Source organism: Cuculus canorus, chromosome Z (genome assembly GCF_017976375.1).
Source record: "Cuculus canorus isolate bCucCan1 chromosome Z, bCucCan1.pri, whole genome shotgun sequence".
NCBI classification, from domain to species: Eukaryota; Metazoa; Chordata; class Aves; order Cuculiformes; family Cuculidae; genus Cuculus; species Cuculus canorus.
Genome location: NC_071441.1, coordinates 27,134,659 through 27,155,104, shown reverse-complemented (window position 1 = coordinate 27,155,104; position 20,446 = coordinate 27,134,659). Strand labels below are relative to the sequence as shown.

The 20,446-nt window shown below is 36.7% G+C and overlaps 1 protein-coding gene across 1 annotated transcript in view; it reads left to right on the top strand.

Moving 5' to 3' along the window:
- Positions 1-19,941, top strand: part of TMC1 (transmembrane channel like 1) — a gene marked incomplete at its 5' end in the record, with an annotated part of 120,051 nt that extends 100,110 nt beyond the window's left edge. The window contains 9 exons of the mRNA XM_054054013.1: positions 5,427-5,606; positions 5,831-5,983; positions 7,158-7,286; positions 10,204-10,271; positions 13,480-13,719; positions 14,998-15,123; positions 16,391-16,469; positions 16,565-16,700; positions 17,620-19,941. Coding sequence (XP_053909988.1) covers positions 5,427-5,606; positions 5,831-5,983; positions 7,158-7,286; positions 10,204-10,271; positions 13,480-13,719; positions 14,998-15,123; positions 16,391-16,469; positions 16,565-16,700; positions 17,620-17,888 — 1,380 coding nt within the window. The remainder of the gene's footprint in view (positions 1-5,426; positions 5,607-5,830; positions 5,984-7,157; positions 7,287-10,203; positions 10,272-13,479; positions 13,720-14,997; positions 15,124-16,390; positions 16,470-16,564; positions 16,701-17,619) is intronic.
- Positions 19,942-20,446: the final 505 nt, after the last annotated feature.

Below are 20,446 nucleotides of genomic sequence, written 5' to 3'. Positions count from 1 at the left end.
CTCTGCATGTTGCCTTTTTTCACCCTAAGAATGTAATAGTCTGAGTGTGAGTGGTAAATATCTAACAAAAGAATTGGGTTTATATCTCTGCTTCGGGCTTTTTTGAAAAGATTATTTCTTGGTTGATTCTTTCTAATGTCCGTTTGCATTCGGTTTTCATTTGAGGCCTTTACCCTTCCTGCTTTGTAGTCTTAAGATTATTTTCCAGCCACTCTATGGATTCACAAGATCTCTTCATGCTGCTTCTGCTTTCCTCCTGAGACTGACCCAAGCAAAGTGACTAGTATGTGGGCAAACCCAAAGTTATGGATACATAACCTCATGGATACAACACTGTAATTTAGCAACAGAGTGAAACTCATACCTTCCAGTTCTAGCTGCCCAGTCCAATAGTCCAATATGAATTTTTTGTGCTTGATGTGCTTTCTTCTATAGAAGTTACAGCCCTGCCTCATAGGGGTGTACAGCAGAAGTCATTGTTTCTGCTACAGCAGTAAACATCTTGAATTTAGTGTTGCCATATGAACACTTGGGCGGGTTTTACTTTCTTAGCAAAAACGCTGCGGTGTATGTTGTAAAACTAGGTGTTTGTTACTTAAAGCTCATCTTTTGAGCTGGAGTGTAGATACCCGATTTAAGGTAAGCCAAAAAGATGCTAGTGTCACAAAGCTGCTGGGATGGTTATGATGGAATGAGGAAAGTCAGTCTTTAGTTTTCAACACCAAACCTAAATAAGAAAGTAACATAAAACCCAGCAGCAATATACCTCTAGAATCCAGAGAAATGGGGATTTTGAAATTGAGTTGTTATTTAATAAAAGTTATTACATTTTGATCTAAACTGTTTAAAACTGCTTGGCTGAAAGGAAAATTACCTCTAAGCATGGCATCAAACTAGGAGAGGGATACAGTTCAGGAGGAATTCAGCTTTCTCTCAGCTGAAAAGTGTGGTGACAGACTTATACTAACAAGAACTGTGCTACCAAAAGCTGTTACGTTATCTTATGCTGCTATTTGAAAAGCAGCTAAACCTATGGATGTTTATATTTGTGGGTTTACTTTTGTTTGCTTTACAAAAATATACTGCAATGAAGACTGTATCACAGAACTAAGATCTGGGGCAGGTGTGTCTCTAAAGGAAAGAGGACAAGGCAACATTGCCCATTATTTCGCTAAAGAATTTTTTTCCATTGACGGGTAGAGAATATATTTGTGAGGTACAAAATATTACCTTTGTTTGGATATTGATATTTAATTATGTAAATATTTTTGGCTTCTGTGTAACAGCCATTTAAACATTTTTTTAAATTTTCTGGATCAGAATTCCTTCTATTTCTACCATTAACAAATGAATTGAGATTTTGATCAGAAAAAAAACCATAAACAGTTAATGTAGTACTTAAAGCAAATGAAAGTACATCTCTTACATATAATTCAAGCAACACTATGTAAAAATTGGCATTCTTCATTAAAATAGTAATCTGAATTTGTAAGAAATATGTTTTCATCATATTGGATGTCTTAAGGTATTAAAAAAGGTTTACACATAATTATGGTGGCCTTAAAACATACCAGGGTAAATACCTTTTATATCATCTGTTCCTGAAGTTTACAGCCTAATAAAGTGCAGCTAGTGACTTTGTGTCAGTACCTTTTCCTCTCTGACTATCTCCCTCTGTCATAATGTTGTAAATTCTTAGAACATCCTCTCCATACAGGCAGTACCTAGTTCTGTGAGATCACAGTTCAGATAAAATTGTCTAGGGTGTGGTGGAGATCTGAAAAGTAGTGGAAACAAGCAGACTAGGACTGTCAAGGGATTTCATCAATCTTTGCCTCGCTCATGGTACATGGCTGTGGCCTGATTGTTGATCATGGCTGAATGATGATTCTGCACCATATCACATTTCCTCCATGACTGTGGAAATTTTCGTAAAATGGAAAATAATGCCACTGATTCCCTTGGTAAAGTATTATGAAATTGGATGAGAATTGCTGAACATAATTGACTTCTCTTGTTTGATAGAAGATAGTTTGCAGAGCTAGAATGTAGTATGAACATCTCCGTGGTACTGAGGTACTCTGTTTTCTCAAATGCTTCAAAGCAGAGAAAACTTATGAGAAGACATATTGATTCCGTTGAATCAGAATCATTAACAACATTGGGGCAAAGAGCAAATCAGCTTTCTACATATTCTTTTTTTTCCCAGCAAAGTATAGCTTTAATATTTCAGATCTTGCAAGCTGAAACAACCCCACAGATCTTCTGCCAAAAATATCATGTTATTTACTTAAATGTTCCTAGTAACAAATATGGAGTTCATTCATATTGACGTTATTAAGACTTGTTGTCAATGCTCTGTTTAATGGCATAAAGACTGAATTCTGTCTTGCCTACCCTAGGCAGCAACAAAGAAACTTTCAATAAAGTTAGTAAGTGGTATGTTTAAGACTGTCCAAAGGACATACTATAATCTAGGACTTATTATTCATATATGTATGCCCTGTTCTTGCTCATCCCTAGACATCTGTTGGGCTGGGGCAGAACATCTCCTCTTATGTGCACATTTGCCCCTGGAAATTGTTGATATGAGACACAAGAGTCAGTTTGAATTGTGATTTGAGATTCAGCAGGATCACAACAGGACTGAATATTTCTGTTGATAGACGGGATATACAGCCTATTTCAATAAGATTTAAGAACTCATGATTAGTCATATTGGCTCCAGTTGACTCCTGCCATGTTGTGCATAAATTCTTTTTTTCAATGGTGACAGAGACGATGTGTCTTCTAAAATAAGTTAGATACTTTGAAGACATTAAGATAAAAAATTTACAGAGTTCACTATGAAGAAAAAAACCCCAATATTTTCATCACGAACATCTTATCACCTTGTGGAAGTACTCAAACCCAGGAATATCCACAATTCTTATAAGACAAAATTTATTCAAATCTTTAATGTATGAACCCCCAAACAGCTGTTAACATAATAAAGTAAAAGGTGGCAGCAGATCTGAATATAAATTCTGCCTTTTTTGACCATAAACTCAAGTGCTGCAAGAGGTGGTAGCTAAAATATTTGGTTTGCTGTTTCTTTTTTTGAGTGCTATGAGCTATCAGTAAATCCTTGTTAATTTCACAAAATGCTTCTAGTTATAAATAACACTATCCAAATACATAGGACATATAAATGAATCCCTGTAATTATTGAAAATACCTATATACTTCTTACAGGGTGCCACAAGTTATGCACAGCATGCATTACTGTTATTACTGTTTGCCTACAAATGTAAAAATCTAATATTTAAGTCTAGAGCTCATTATAAACCAAGAACAGAAAAAGATAAAAAAGAAGTCATTCATTTCTCATGGATGAAAACTTATTTTCTCATGGATGAAACATTTTAAAAGTGGGAATGTACACATTTGTAAATGAGTGAATGTGTTTTTTTGCATAGTGCCTTTCTCATGCCATATTTTTTCTGAGAATTAAGAGCAGTTCTACCTCTCTTGGTAGCAGAATGTATAGAAATTAATTAAAATTTATCATTTTTCTAGCAAAATATATTCCAGCGTGGCTGAGAAATACTGTTTTCAGAGCAATTGGAAGATTAGACTTCTATGACCAGTTACGTATTTTTGTGACTAAATCAATTATTTTTACTTAATTGTTTAATGTGGTTCATCTTAAATGAACATCTATTGTTTTCCAGCAACCTATATATCTTAGCTTGAGACAATGTTTTCTGTTTCTGATTTGTTGGTTTCAGTCCCTTAAAGACACAATTTTTGTAATGAAATTCTATTTTGAATTGAAATTGAGTAACTGCACTTTTACACTTTTTCAATTATATTCATTTTGGCTGACACAATAAATTAGAGCCAAAAGATTCAAGCAGAGTTGGAAATAATTTTCAGGAATCATTTAGGAATATGACATTACTAGAATGCCTCTAAAACTTATAAGATATGCTGTATTACAAACTTTCTAGAAAAGCTAGATAGATGGTTTTTGCAATTTGCTTTCAGTAAACTCGTAATTTCATACTGTTAGGATGATGAGTTAATCTTATTAGAGGTTTCAAAGAAAATCAGGCAGAAAGGAATAGGATTAATCTGAATTTGCTTATGAAGTGAAGACATGAGATCTGAGACAGACTAGAGAGCTGGGCAATCACCAACAGTATGAGATTTTACAGGAGCAAGTGGTAGATTCTGCACCTGGGATGGGGATTATCTGGTTATACATACAAATTAACGGATGAGAGGGTGGAGAGCTGCCTTGCAGAATTAAGGCTGTGGGTTTGCGTTGATGACAAGTTAAATATCCATCAGCAGTGTGTCCTGGCAGTCAGTTTTGTCCTGGTGTTCATCAAGCACAGCATCATTAGCTGGTCGAGGAAGGGGATTATCCCACCCTATGCTGCACCAGTGTGATATCCCCTTGAGTACCATGTACAATTTTGGGCGCCTCAATATAAGAAGGACATAAAGGACATAAAACTATTAGAGGAGGGCAACAAACATGATGAAAGGCCTTGAGGGCAAGACTACTGAGGATTTGCTGAGGTCACTTGTCTTGTTCAACTTGGAGAAAAGAAGGCTGAAGGGTGACATCGCAATCTACAACTTCCTCAAGGAGGGCTATGGAGGAGGAGAAGCTGATGTCCTCTCTCTGTGACCAGTGATAGGACATGAGGAAATGGAATGAAGCTATGTCACTGCAATCTGAGGTTGGACATTAGTAACAGGTTCTCCACTGAGAAGGTTGTTGGTCTCTGCAACAGGGTCCCTAGGGAAGTGCTCATGGCACCATGCTTATCAGAGTTCAAGGAGCATATGGACAATGTCTTTAGTCATATGATTTCAGGTAGTCCTACAAAGAGCAGGGAATTGCACTTAATAATCCTCTTGTGTCCCTTCCAACTTGAGATATTCTATGATTCTGTGATATCTATAATTAAGTTCAGCTGAGATCTCAAATAAATTCAATTTAGTACAGTATTTTTCTAGGAATGCTTTTTATAAAACATCTATGTGTATATTGGGAAGATGTGGAAGAGATGTAGCATGAAATAGTACTGGGAATAGGTTTTACTAAGCTCTCTGATAGTAGAATTATGGTTAAAATATCAGTTTTAGTCAGAATAACTAACATTTTATTATTTTGGAGGTTTAAGTGTAATATAAAATGAAAAAAAAATCTCGTATATCCATCTGCAGTAGATTAAAACTGACTTTTCATCTCTTTCTTATTCTGTGACAACATCTTGTGACTCCCAGAGTGGTTTTTACTTTTCCTGAAATTGAAAACCTAATAAAAATAATAATGGAAGTACATGCTCCACGCAAATCAACAATAATGAAAGAACTTACCTCTAACATTTCACTGTAAACTTTTTTTGTTTTCTTTTCCTCTCTCTCAGGTGAACATGGTTATGTCACTTTTGGGAATGTTCTGTCCAACTTTATTTGATGTAATCAGTTCTCTGGAAAACTACCACCCTCGAATAGCTCTAAGATGGCAACTGGGACGAATCTTTGCTCTTTTTCTTGGCAATCTCTACACTTTCATTATTGCCTTAATGGATGAAATCAATCTCAAGGCAAGATATTTACTTCCCTTCACTATTTTTAACATGTATCTGGGTGAGGATGAAGATTTCCAGCCAGTCACAGACACATCAGTGAAAGACATTATTTTCTTTCCGTACTGTAAATCACTTCCAAGCCTTAGCTGGTAATGAGAATCTTGGGGTTGAGAAGAGGTTGAGGATTGCTAACAAGTTCATGTTGGTTTTTTTTTTCCCCAATTTATTTATTTACTTAGTTGGAAGAAGAGAAGATAGTCAAGTATAACATGACCATATGGGAAGCCAGTCTGTACAATGGCACTATTCCAGAAAATTCGACTGCTCCTCCAATAGAGGTGGACCCAGCAGATGTTCCCAGAGGGCCATGCTGGGAAACAATGGTAGGACAGGTAATGTAACTACTTTGAGGTCATATTTGAAAATAGATCTTAATCTGTTACAAGATCTCATATCTAAACGTAATTTGTTTTGTCTGATAAATGGCATTAAGTTGGGAAAAATATAAAAAAATGCAGAAATTTATCAGTTTTGAAAAGCGAAATAATAAAAATCCCTAATAAATGTGATAATTCTGATCAGAAATTCAGTCAAGCAATGTAAGTTTCTGACTACAACAGGAAAGGTAAAGAAAAATGAGTAATTCAACAAGGAAATAGATGTACACTTATAGCAGTGTGCTTTTGAAAAGACGTCTATCTTTAGTTGAGTAACATAATGCAAAGAACAATAGCAATTTAAGGGTAAATTTGCTCAGTCATTTCATTTTATTCAGTCCAACATTTATATTTATTGACATCCTAATATAAAGTGTCACTTCCAAAGAATTTCTAACATCTCACTTTCCTCTATTTGATCGTAGCCCATTGTAGTTGTTTTGTGTATGAGAATAAATTCACCGCTGAATCACAACTTTTGCTATTGCTTCATCGCTCTGACAATCTCACCATCTGATTATCTTCACTCCTGACTGAAGAAATCACTAGTAGGGAGCAGACAGGCAGAAAAAACAATCCCTTTATTCTTTTCACTAATGTTGAATGATAAACTAGGAACATTAAAAGCTCATCACTGCACTAATTTTCTACTTAATTTTACTTAATTTCAGATTAGAGAGAGTGATAGCCTTTTGGGCTATCTTACTTAGTAAAGTAAAAGGATCAGAATTTCCACTAGTATTTTGTTCTTTCCTCTCCATATTCACTGCGACTTTCCCACTTTTTTTTTTTTTTTTTAATCCTCCTGAAGTCAAAAGAATCAAAAGCCATTTAAGATAACAACTCGGGTTTCTGCTGTAGCAGTAATCTTGGCTGGAAGCCTTTCCCAGTCTAATGATACCATGGAAGTCTCATCTGATAATATAAGCACAAATTAGGAAAAGAATACCTCTTGCAAATCAGGGACAATTTTTTTTTGTCATTTTTAAGAATCAGTGCATGTAGAGAAGGTGTAGAGTATTTTCATTGTTGAAGCACAATGCACAATTGTGGTCTAGTCCAGTGTTTAATTATTACTGTAATTATTAATTGCTTAATATATTCTCAAAAGAAAATATTGCTCTAACAGGAATTTGTGCGGCTGACTGTCTCTGACACAATGACAACATACATCACAATTCTAATTGGTGATTTCTTGAGAGCTGTCTTCGTTAGGTTTTTCAATTACTGCTGGTGCTGGGACTTGGAGTATGGATTTGTAAGTATCTGATTTGCTTATGCCTTAATTTTTGTCTAATTCTTTATCCTTTGGTAACTTTAGGATATTTTTTCCCCAATGGGTTGTATAAAAAAACTGGGTACACTTTTTTCACGCATTTCCCATTTGAAGACTTATTCCCTGTTCTACAGAATACAATCTCATTGATTTCTACAAGATTTTGGATAGGGTCTTCTACCATGCTGAGGCATCCAGTGTTTGTGGAGGAAAATGTGAAAGAACTTGTTCTATGTACCTTATTGTATATATCTTTTTGTTAAAATTAATTTAGCTGAAATGACGTTAGTAAGTCCCATAGCATAAGCAGATATAGAGCTCTTCACTTGGGGGTTGAGACTTTCACTCTTTTACACAGCTGTGAGCTAGATTAAATAAACCAGCTAAGACATGCCGACTGTAAGGTCTAATGTTGCTTTTTCACCTGTTAAACAAATAGTTACATCAGGGTACTGGAAAAAGCTTATGAAGCTCCTGAATCCTCTTTTGTTCTTGCCAAGAGGTATGGAAAAGATCTAAGTAATTTAAAGCTCTCTTTGGAACATCTGCACTGAAGAGCCTTCATAACTGTTGACCTAATTTCCTCAAGATTTTACATTTATGTGTACAAATTCATTGTTTTACTAAAAACAGCCTCTTGAGAAACGATAATTTTCCAAAGAAAGACAATGTTTTTGTGTTTTCTGGTACAGCAATCTCACTGCTATTGGCTGGCTTCTATGAAATTTCAGCCTTTTTAGCAAAGTTCAGAGCCCATGAGATTGTGAAATAACGAGGTATAACCCTTGCAATATAAATATCAAATGCATTAATTTCAATACAACATGAGCTGAGAGACAGCAGTCTGAGGAACTGCGTATTTTATATACTTAAATTGCACCCGGAACTTCTGTGCATTTTCAGATTTTCCACAGCCACGGCAGTAGCTAAGGCTGGATGTAGGGAACACTTGTATCATTGTAGCCAGATCTGCATCTGACAGGAAACAGAGCAGGCATCTTATTTTCCAGTGATGATAAAGTGATATTCTGGACCTTTTCCCTATTGGGATATCCACAGTCAATGAAAAAAGCCTGAATGAATGCAAACCTGAAAGCCACTGTGAAGACCGGAGGACAGGTTCTACCTAGGATGCTCTGGCCTCCATTTGGGCTTCCTGAAGACTCTTCTATCTTACTATTTACTCTGTATCAGCTGCTTTTTATGCAGGGACTTTTTGTTGTGTGACCTGCCCAACTGCAGGTCCCTGGATCTATTTGAGATGACCCTGGATACCCTGAATGGGGATAGTAGACGTAATTTTTTTGTCATGCCTGCAGGCTTTCAGTGTTAGAAGCCACACAATGAGCAGTAGGACAGCTTGACTTGAACTGGGCGTTCCAGCTGTCAAGTGGGGTGCATATATTCATTCATTAACATTTCAAACTTAAACGTTGCTTTTTGGTTTTTTGTTACTATCAGGAATGTTAATGGAATATAATACAGTAATTCATTCTCAACAGAGACTATAAAGAGATTTAATTAAGCGTATAGACTAAAGAGTTGCACAGATACCATCCTTCTTTCCCACCATTCATCAAGATGTAGAATAAAGAGCATAGAGAGAAGCAATAAGCAATGAAAGTGGACCTTACAGACCACACACAAGGGCTTCAACACTAAGGGAAGCTGTTGCATGTTTATCCAGCAATGAGGGGACACCTTATTTCCATGATGTGTTGTTTTCAAAGTGTCAACAACACATCTGCTGGTAAGGGATATTGAAAACAAGCTATTATTGATGTACTTATTTGGCTGTATGTAAAAATGACTATGACAGTCTAGTCCGTTATGGTTCTCAGGTCCAGCAAATTGCCTGAAACAGCAACCAGAGCTGGAAGTGCAAACTGGAAATCATTGAATATCTGGAAATACCTGAGCTTAAAAATCTCTAGGAAGGAGTTATATCTGTGTCTTTGTGGTCACTGGCAATCATGCACCTATTGTCCATTAAGTTTTAGATTTTCTTCATACCCCAAGTACTTTTGACATTCAAAATATCTGTTGGCAAAGAATACCAGAAATTAGCTTGTAGGTTATGTGGAAAAACATTTCCTTTTATTAGTTTATAGTTTAAATCTCAAATTATTTTACTTGTTAATGTCAGCCCCTATATCATGGAGAACAGCCACACTTTATTTGGTTCTGTAATATCCTATCCATCTCTCTGTATCACTCATGATATTCTGTTCCTCTATAGAGCTGTCTTTTGTCAACTGCTTTCGAAGTTAGTACCACTAACTACTGGTCTATACTGAAAAAAAAAAATAACGATTCAGTGCTTTCTTTAGCAGACAAAGCCATAATGAGACCCATACCTGAGTTTTGAAGTGAAAATTAGGAGAAAACACACTCAAATTAGAAATTAGATATTCATATTAAGCAGGAAAGGCAATGACTTTCAGCATCTATCAATGCTTAAAAAGAAGTCTTCAACAAGGTAACTGTTAAAATATGAAAGATAGTATTATGGTTCAAACAGGAATTAAATCACAGCATACACATGGTTGGTACTGTATTGGAGGACACATTGGATGAGCACCGCTAGCCACTTTGTTTGAAAATGTATTAATTATTTCAATATTTACCTAGTACCCAGAACTATTTGTAATTCTCCATCAGCACCTTCCTCTGAACAAGTCTCAAGATTTTCAGCAAAATACTGCAAGCGGTGTTAAAGTCTGTCTGTTATCCTTGAGTCATAAATTTGATCATGATTCACTGATGAGATACAGCAAGAGACCTTATAATGCAATGCCAGTATACTGCTGCTGTTGGAAGTGACAGTTTTAATTTACTGTAAGTCATCTTAAAACCCTTTGTGCAAGCCTAATGAAAGCATCTGTATTATTTCTTTCAGCCATCATATTCTGAGTTTGATATAAGCGGAAATGTGCTGGGACTGATCTTTAACCAAGGCATGATCTGGTAGGTATGGCAAAGTATGTTGCACCTGCAAGACTGCAGGATTTAGCTGTATCTGTGAGAGTTTATTCTGAAATGCAGATTCAGTCCCATTACTTTAGTTTGAAATGAAATATATATGAAACTGGCACAGTGCAATCAGTGGGATTACTTCAAAACTAGTTCTGGGCTCGGATTATTGGATGAGGTGCATCAGGATTTTGCAATTGGCTAGTAAGACAAACCAGTAAAAGCTACATAGATTAATCATAGAATCATAGAATAGTTAGGGTTGGAAGGGACATTAAAGATTATAAGGTTCCAACCCCACTGCAGTGAGATTGGCCAACAGGTCGACATCGCACTAGATCAGGCTGCCCAAGGCCCCATCTAACTTGGCCTTGAACACCTCCAGGGATGGGGCAGTGACAACCTCCGTTGGCAACCTGTGCCATTGTCTCACCACTCTCATGGTGAAGAAATTCTTCCTAATGCATGGTCTAAATATGGCCCTCTCCAGTTTATACCAATTCCCCCTCGTCTTATCACCACAAGCCTTTATGAATAGTCCCTTTGTAGCCCCTCAGGTAGTGGAAGGTCACTATAAGATCTCCTCTGAGCCTTCTCTTCCCAGGCTAAACAAGCCTAAGTCTCTCAGCCTGTTCTCATATGGAAGGTGCTCCAGCCCTCTGATTATCTTTGTAGCCCTCCTCTGGACCTGTTCCAATGGCTCCATATCCTTCTTATGTTGAGCATTCCAGAACTGGACACAGTACTCCAGATGAGGTCTCAAGAGAGGAATAAAGAGGCAGAATCACTTCACTCGACCTGCTGGCCATCTTACGTTTTCGTTGACTATCTGCTTACTAAAGCAAGCACCTGTCCTATACTACTGTTTTACTTTGAATTTCAGCCTTCAAAATGCCTTACCTCTCTTTTCTCATGTCTCCTGTGAAAAAAGGCCTTAAAACAAATATATGCACATTTATCTGTGCAGGCATGCGAATATGCATAAATGCTGTATTATCTTTAGCTGCAGTATTTAGCTCTAGAGGAGGTCTGTTTCATACCATCTTGGACTTCACTTGAGTGGCAAAGAATACCAGCCTCATGTAAGATGCTCAGTCTCCCCCAGGAAGAGGCCTCCTCAGTACCATTAATTTCTCAAAATTCTTGATAAGGCCTATTTTTTCACCTTTAATATGACTTCACTGATCAAACTTTTACTTGGCAAAAGCCCTTGATTCTAAAAAGCCCAAAGGTTGTGTGTTGTGTGTTGTGTGCATCACCAAGAAATGCTGCAGCAATATGGCAAAAAAAGACACTGCAAATTGCTTGCAACACTCCCAACCAAACCCTGTTGGGGGATGCACTGAAGGCCCAGACAGCAGCATGGTGGGTTTGCTAGGGGGGAGGGTGTATTCCCGGGGACGAGCACAATCTATTACCTATGGCTTCATAGTGATGGCGTGCGACTAAGAGTGGCTGGAGAGGGTCCAGCCCTGCTGCTGGCATGTGAGGCATCTGGAGTAGGTCCTGCATCTTAGAAAAGCAGCTTAGCTTTACAATTGGTGTTTTGCTATCTGCCTTAGGGCTGGTTTTCTAACTCCTGATAGGAAACATTTCTCAGGCTGCTGTTCGTCAAAATGATGAGACTGAAGCATGAATTCTGCTTGTTATTTTATACAGAGTGGATAACACTAATACTTTGTAGTGCTGTAGACACAGTGTCTTTCTGGTTATTGTGGGCTGGGATCATTTACATTAACCGATAGTAAGGCACTAGAGCTAAGTGTTTTTCAAAGTAATGTCTGATGGTTTAAACTGAACCAAATGCATCAGCAGAGTAAAAAACCTGTTGGCTGGATTATAATAAACATACTCTGTCAAAACCATGTTAATTATTTATTAATACATGTGTAGGGTAAATTTTTTTCTGTTCTAGCTGAGCTTTACAAGTTCTATCGCATATGCTTGTGCTCATCTGAAACAGAATAAAAAGAGTTTCAGGTGCAGCTGGTCAGCTGGTGCTATCACAGAGCTAGAAAGGATGCAAGAGACACACGTGTGCATTTATTTTTGTGTACAAGACCGACCATGCAGTTAGGAAAACTCTTCTCTTTCTCTGGATTTTCACAAAGCAAGTGGGATGCAAATAGTTTTCAAATCTTCTCCTTATTAATAAAGTTTGGCAAAAATTTTTCTACTTTATATTAATTGTTATACTAACTATATTATGATGATGCCTATAAGTTACCAAGACCCTGAACTTGTTGCAGTTGAGAACTATTTTGTGACTGATTTTCATGAGATTGAGGAGCAAAGCCATGAGATGCCCTCTTCCTTCAACCATAGATTAGCAAAGGCTTTGTCTTTTCATTGAAAATATATGAAAATATGAAGCAGTGATATTTATATAGTAGTCTGTCATGATATTTTTGTACTTGGAAAGTCTTTCCAATTATGTAGATCTCTTTCCTATTCTTTTAAAAATAAAAACTGGGGTACTTAGAGACAAAGTATCTCAGCCCTTGTAACCTGGAAAATGACTAAGAAAATAGTAGATCCTGGATGTCCTACATTCTCCACCATTTTGCCAGTGAAAGTAAAAGCTCTTCAGTCATCATGACACAAGAAACAAGGTCTGATGAAAATAAAGCTGTACTGTCTGTTTCAGTGTCATAATCATGCAACCATACATAATAAGGAAAGCCCAATATTTAGTAGAAGCAATTAACAGTTTGTTGAAATGAAGCACTGAATAACCATGGTAACAGAATGAAAATAAATGTCAACTAAGCAAAAATATCCTTCCTAAAATGGTGCTAGTCTATTATGAAAAATAATAAAAAATAAACTAGATTAATTTGGTAATACCTAGCTTCAGGGTTACCTTTTTTATACCATACAAGTGAGATGCTATCTGAACTGAAGACATAAAGTAAGAGTGGATAATATTTCATCAGTTGATCATCTAATTTGCAGAGAAAGGGGTCTTTGCAACTTTGAAACGAAAAGTTGATATGGAGAACTCTCTCCATATATCTCCAGTTTTTCTTAAAGCAAGACTAAAGAGACAACACCAGTAAGAAAGTATAAAGATGGTTTTATCAACATGATTTCTGGGTGCACACTGTATGTGACTACAAAACACATTGATAAAAGGAATGGGTGTTATACTTGGGAAGACAGAAGTCCTACGACAAAGTGTTCTTCTTTTGTTCTTTTCTAGGATGGGATCTTTTTACGCTCCATGTCTCCCAGCAATCAATGTGTTCCGCCTCCACACATCCATGTACCTGCAGTGCTGGGCAGTGATGTGCTGCAATGTCCCCCAAGAGAGGGTCTTCAAAGCTTCCAGATCCAATAACTTCTACATGGCCATGTTGCTTTTCATCCTCTTTCTCTCCACGCTGCCTGCTGTGTACACCATTGTCTCCATCCCACCATCTTTTGACTGCGGTCCTTTCAGGTATTTTGCATTTTATACTCATCTTTTGTTACTGATGTAATGAACTGCCTTGTCACATTACAGTGGATGATCGAGCAATGAAAAAGGCCTTTCATAAGAAGTGTTACTACTTGATAGTTTGAGTCTTTAATTGAATCACATTTCTCAGTGTGGATAATTCCTGAAGGTTGGATTCCTAGAAAACTGGGTAATTCTTTAGAAAGTTTCATTTGAAAGTGTCACTCAGCATGGGCATAGGTAATGCCACGGTTGAGCAACCAGTGGATAAATAGTGGTAGTGCATGCCTCTATTAAAAAAAGAAAATATTTTCTTGTTGTTATCTCAGTATCCCATCTGTTATGAAATGTCTGATTCTGTTTTGGTTGTGTGTTTTGGTTTCCCCCCCTCCCCCTGTATTTTGCTTTGTTTTGCTTTTTAAATCCATTATTAAAGGCAACATATTCAACTCAAAGGGGACCTGCCAGGAGTAGAGAAGCCATTTCAGAGTTAGTGAAGCTGCAACAGAAGAAGCTTTGAGAGTACTGGAGAAAAGACAAAGAGAGCATAGAGTGGGTGGGTAGGGGAAGTGGAGAGAAAGAACAGATCTGAAGAAAGATTCTAACTGCAATCTTTTTACATTAGCAAGAAGAGGGAAAGCTTGAGAACAATGGGTTAGGAAAAAGAACTGTTTGTCAAAATGCTCTACAAGAGCTGAGAAGAAGTTACTGGAGACCTGGGTGACAGGAATATCTTGTGGTAATTTGGTGAAGACTTTAACCAAGTAAAACTACCAATTAGTCTCAATACACATAAAGCTGATTTTGCTGGTCTGGCTTCTATAGCATTGATACACAGCAAAAAGAGAGGAGAAATAGGCCAAACAGTGCTGAACACAAACCTATTACCAGCAGATTTTTTGGTTAGCAACCATACAAAGATGAGATTTGAATTTTTCTCCTGGACTTCATAAAGCACAAACTGCATTTCACTCTTTGTGTGGTGGTGTGGAGTTCACAATTCAGTACCATGATTTTTTGAGGAGTAATTTTGGCGGCAACTGCAGACAAAATCTATTAGCACACAATAAAAGTATTGTTGTCTATTTTTCTCCTTAAAGTACTTAAACATTATTTTAAATAATAGTCCTGTCAGTGTCAACTTTTAAATAATATTAATGTATAATTTCTTGTTCTTTTAGCAGGTTTGATGTGACATGATTAACCTAAGTATTCACAGCACTGCATTCACATTGCCATAATATTTGCATGTGATATATTGTCAACTTTTGTGTTCGATAGTGGGAAGACTAGAATGTTTGAAGTCATATCAGAAACTCTGGAACATGACTTTCCTTCCTGGTTCGGGAAGGTATTCGGTTATGCCTCTAACCCTGGACTCATCCTGCCTTTTATATTGTTGATGGTGTACGTATAGAATATTAACTCTAAGCTTGCTTAATGTAAGGACTATTCAGTTTCTTTCACTTTGAATTTTCACTGCCTAAATATCCAATTAAATACAGTGCTGACTGCCCCGTAGTGAGGGACTTGAAGAATTCATGAGCCTTTAATTTGATCATAACTAATGTGCCTTTGCACACAGGGTAATACTTCTTTTGTTCAGTGGCTTTCTTTTTGTTTTTGCTATTATGTTTAAGAAATGTTGTTGCCACAGTAATGGCAAGGCTTTTAAAATGCAAAAGCTTACAGGGGATCTGAAGCACTGTAACTTTCATTATCTTGTCCAGTAGGCAGAAGAGCATGTTGTAACTCCTTAGCAGATTCAATAGAAATATAACCACCATGAAGCAGAATTATTTATCAGTAAATTTCAGTCTGATCTTCAGCACCTCTGCCTTTCCTTGATAAACATTGTGCTCTGTGCTGATAAGGCAGGATTTTGAGACACAGTGTTGGAGACTTTATAATAAAGGGCAGTAGACATTTTTTGTAAGTCACTACCTGGTAAGGAAAAATGAGCCCAGAATAGTCTTTCTCAGAGACCGTATTGAGTTTTGCATTATAAAGGCCTTTTAAACTGCTGTACACATCTATGGGATTATTTAGCATGCTGCTGAACTTAATGCTGTAGAGATATGTATGATGAGATATGTAGAGATATGTAGAGATGAGCTGGGATTTAACCCTGCATCATAACACTGCTGATAAATATAGGGAGGATAAAAGAATACAATAGAAATGTTGGAATGATATGAATGAAGGTGATAATTTAAGACAAAAAAGAAAACGTATGCTTTTTTGCTGTTTTCTTGGTGTTACTTTAGTTTGCCTATTGTATTAGTTCAAAAGATTTTATAAATATTAATTACTCATTTTTAAGGTATGCCATATAAGTTGATTAACTTTTGTAAGTTATTCTTTAGAACAGAGTTCACACTAAGGCATAGCTTTATAGAACATCTTCCTTAACTACTGTAAGATTGAATGTAGAGTATTAATAGACAGAATAATTTCTTCCAGCTTTTTTCCCCCTGAAATAACAGTGCCTTCTCCCTACTATAAGAAAGCATGTTTCTCGTTGTCAAAATATCAATACTGACAAGGCATGATAAATGAGGGAAAGATATAGATTTTATATTAGCCCAACTTAGTTGTTGCTAAAGGCATGTTGTAAGAGTCTTTATATTTAAATCATTACCTAACAAGAAATATTATTTTTCTTTACATTTAGCCTGAGTATTTATTATCTTAATGCTACATCCAAATCCTACAAGGAAGCTAACTTGGAACTTAAAAAGAAGCTACAAAGTGTAAGGAATAGAGAATTATTCATTTTTGGTTTTACTAAATAAGTAAAGAATCCATTCAGGTCACTGAAAGATGTTTTTTCTCTCTCCATCATTAGCAAGCAGAAGAAAATAAAAGAAGAAATAAACAAAAGGCACAAAAATCAAATGAACAAGATGAAAATCCATTTGAGACAGAACCACCACAGCCAAAGCCAAAAGAATCCAAGCAAGATGAATCAACTCCAAAACAAGGTAAGGAGTGTTTTGAACTCCTGAGGATGAGGGATTTATGTATGGTAGACCATAGCCTTCCTCACTGTCTTGATTGCTTCTTTTGCCTTACTCTCCTGAAAGATATTTACAATACTGAATCACAAGTATTTAGCCTAATCTCCAGTCCATTTTTCTTTCTTTGGCTTACTTAAGAAATACTGTAACATTTTTCCACACCAGGCAACACCAAAGTAAAAATAGCTGTAATGGATCTATAACGAATCTTAAGATCTATGCTCAACAAAAGAATCCCAGTTCAAGTTTGAGCTGAATGTCAGTAATACCTCATACTTAACACAAACAAGTTGGGTTCAAATCTTTCAATCTCCTATTGTATATTGTTCATCTAGGACTAATTAGAACAGCATTTGCCCTCTGTGCCCAGTTTACTAGGTGAAGGTGTAGAAAGAACACAGTACAGTAGCAATCCTTATTGAAAAGCCTAGCTGGGTCAGGCAGGTTTCAGTCTGTCCTGTAGGGTTTTACAGGTTGATTCTTTTCTCCTGGACACTGCTAGAGTTTCCCCATCATGCAGCCATGATTGGAGATAACTGTTTTTGAAAAAAACATGTGCGAGGTATGCCTGTAGCTTCAAGACCTGCCTGCTTAACTTTAAAATTACTACCTTGATCATCATTTATAGATAATATCTAAGTGCACCTAGCTACTTGGGAAGAGTGTCCGCTTTCGTTCATCGTGGCCTTGCAGAAAGGACTGGAGGGAAAATACAATGTAAAGATTGTGAAGGTGTGTGACCCCAGATTTCAGGTTGCTGGCAGGGAAGCCCCAGACTTTCCACCACACTCTGAGGTTGACAGGCACTTATAGGATTTCCCTATCAGGGAATTTCTGGTTTTCATATTTATTTTTTTAATTCTGTTCTCCAAACACATTTCAGACAACAAGAAAGGTCAGGATGGTAATGAAGTGAAGAAGACGGGCCAGCCACAAGAAGCCAACTCATCTCAGGCACTCCAGCCTCCAGGCACTGCCCTGAATGGGCACTATCCTCCACAGAGCAGAGGAGGAAACCTTCCTCCCCCATCCATAGCTGTGACAAGACCACCAGGCCCTAGGGGATATGGAGTGCCGGGCTATCCACCTGGAAACCCACGCTTCCCGGGGGTGCAGCCAGGAATACCCAGGGGCGCTCCCAGCTACAGATAAGGAGCCTCAAGCACGTTGTGATATCTTGAAGAATTCTGAGATACAGAAGAGTGATCCTAACCCCAAGCACGCTCCTGTTCATTTTAAATCTCCATGTCCTTAGAAGTTACCCATGCAGTTCAGGTTTTGTAGGATGGGAGGCTTCAGGAGAAAATGTTGCATATGTCTTCTTGCATCTGAAAACATTGCAAAATGTGTTACCTGTGTCAATAGATTACTAAACTTGGGGATATTTAGTGGAAGATACTTATTAGAAGTATTAAAAAATGTTCTACATTTAGTTGATTATTTTCTTAGAAGCCTGTAAGTGTGTCCCTAACAACTTTTCCTTTTTCTTAAAAGCACAGTTCACTGAAAATATAGCTTTGTACTAAGTGTGTGAGAGTGAGTTATACTTAGCATACAGCTAAATGCATCTAGCTTGTCTTCTGCAGGACAGATATGCTTGCCCAAATGTTGTAGATTGTACATGGGAACACTAGGATCTTTTCAAAAGCTGGATAATTTCCTCTAAAGTCTCTGGGCAAGTATTAAAAAGGTAAAAGAAAAGCAATATTCTGCTTCCTGGTATAAAGAATATTTATCTCCTATTAGAACACTACTTTATCTACTAACAGTTTTATCACATTCTGAAAGTCTAAAACTAAATTTATGAAAACAAAGAGGTGAAGAGATAATTCCTGTGCAGAAAAACATATTTGAGAAATACGTTAAGACATGCATACAAGAACTTCCCCTCAAATACTCTCCAATATTGTGTTACAACACAGAGGCACTTATCGTATAAGAATATGTGCTGTATAATCTGCTCTGTGGATTTATCATTGTACACTTGCATTGACCTCTATAGAGTCCAGAGTGGAATAGGTCCTTAGTCTGATACGTCTTGTGGAAACATAGGATAGATGCAAGTCCATATGTGAACAGACACTACTTATTCCCACAAGACAGTTTTATTTTTGTGTTCCAGTTTTACTTCCTTCCCCAAAATTCAGGCCTGGATAATTATTTTAAGACTCAAAAGATCATTAACAGCAAAATTAGTCAGCTGATTGTCTACTTAAAAATAAATGTAATTCCATGGGGCCCCTTTTGTATAATATAGGCCTGTTTTATAAAGCAGAGATACTTTAACCATACCTCTGTATAAAACAAGTCTGTGATGTCTCAAACAACATCCATGTAATTGAACTGTAGAATTTATCAAAAAAAGCTTACCAATCACCTTCCCCCCCTCCTTTTAGACTGTATCCACATAAAACACAAAAAAAGCTGTCTCTCCATGACCATATTCCACTACATGCAGCCACCAAGTCATACGTACATATGTCCCACGAACATATTGTATGTGAAAGGTGGACATTTCCCTAGAATGTCAAGGGCATCCAGGGAACTCACATGAGTCTGAGTTAACAAAAGCCAAGGAACCAAAATATTCTTAAGGCAGTAAATTTTTGTCTTATTCCCTAAGTTCTGTGAGAGCAGGCTGTATCATAAACTACAGATCCTGTTGAAAATCTTCAAATAAAAATGTTGCTAAGGTTAGGACTCAAATATATTATCAATATCATATTTGGGTACAAATATGCTCAGTATTTACTTCTGTTTACACTATTAGAAGATTTTAGGTTACGTAAAGAGCTGAGAGAAGTTTGGCATTACTAATGATTCAAGATAGGAATAAATATCAGCACCCTATGTATCTGCAGAACACCTATATAAACTGACCTGCACTTCAAGGGTCTGATTCTTTTATTCTGCTTAGCATTAAGGTATGGAGAAAAGAGCTTGTATTCCATGTCAGATTTTTGTGTTTTGATTAAGCTGAAACAATCTATCTGTAGTGCATAGTCAAACAACGTGGTGAACCATATCTGGTGAAATGTTGGTAAAATCATAATTAAAAAAAGAATATTGCACTGTTTATCTGAGGTGGGTTTTGTCCTTGACTTTCGGTTGGAAGATATTTTGTGTATTTGTATATACTACTCTATGCAATTATCATGTTACAATTTGAAAAATATTTGTTCTTTAGTTTTGAAATTGCACAATAAAGGAGAATTTACAGAATTTGTGGTTGATTTTCTACTCAAATCCATTCCTATTATGTGTGCATTGCTATCACACACTAATGTGTTATGCATTAAACTATGTTTGCCATTTATTATTTGTCAGAGTCCTTGCTGACTCTCCATGATGTGGGAGAGCTTTTAATATTACAAAGTTTTAATCCCTTGTGAAGAACTTCCTAAAAAAATAGAACTAGAACATTTTTTTCCTTCTCTTGCATAGAATTGGATCAGAAAAAAAAAAATCTAATGTGTAATCTGCAGTCAATAGCAGCTATAACCCATTATCTAGGAATACTGGAACAGGAAACATAAAAAAAAATATATTGGAGATACTTGTATTGCATAATTCTTGGAGCAAATAGTTTGAAATTAACGTAAGTTCTACTCATGAAAATTATCCATTTTGAACAACAAAACTGTACTTGTGTTCATCCCAAGTGATTGACTCCACAAACTAATAGCTACTTTTATGCAAAAAGCTAATCA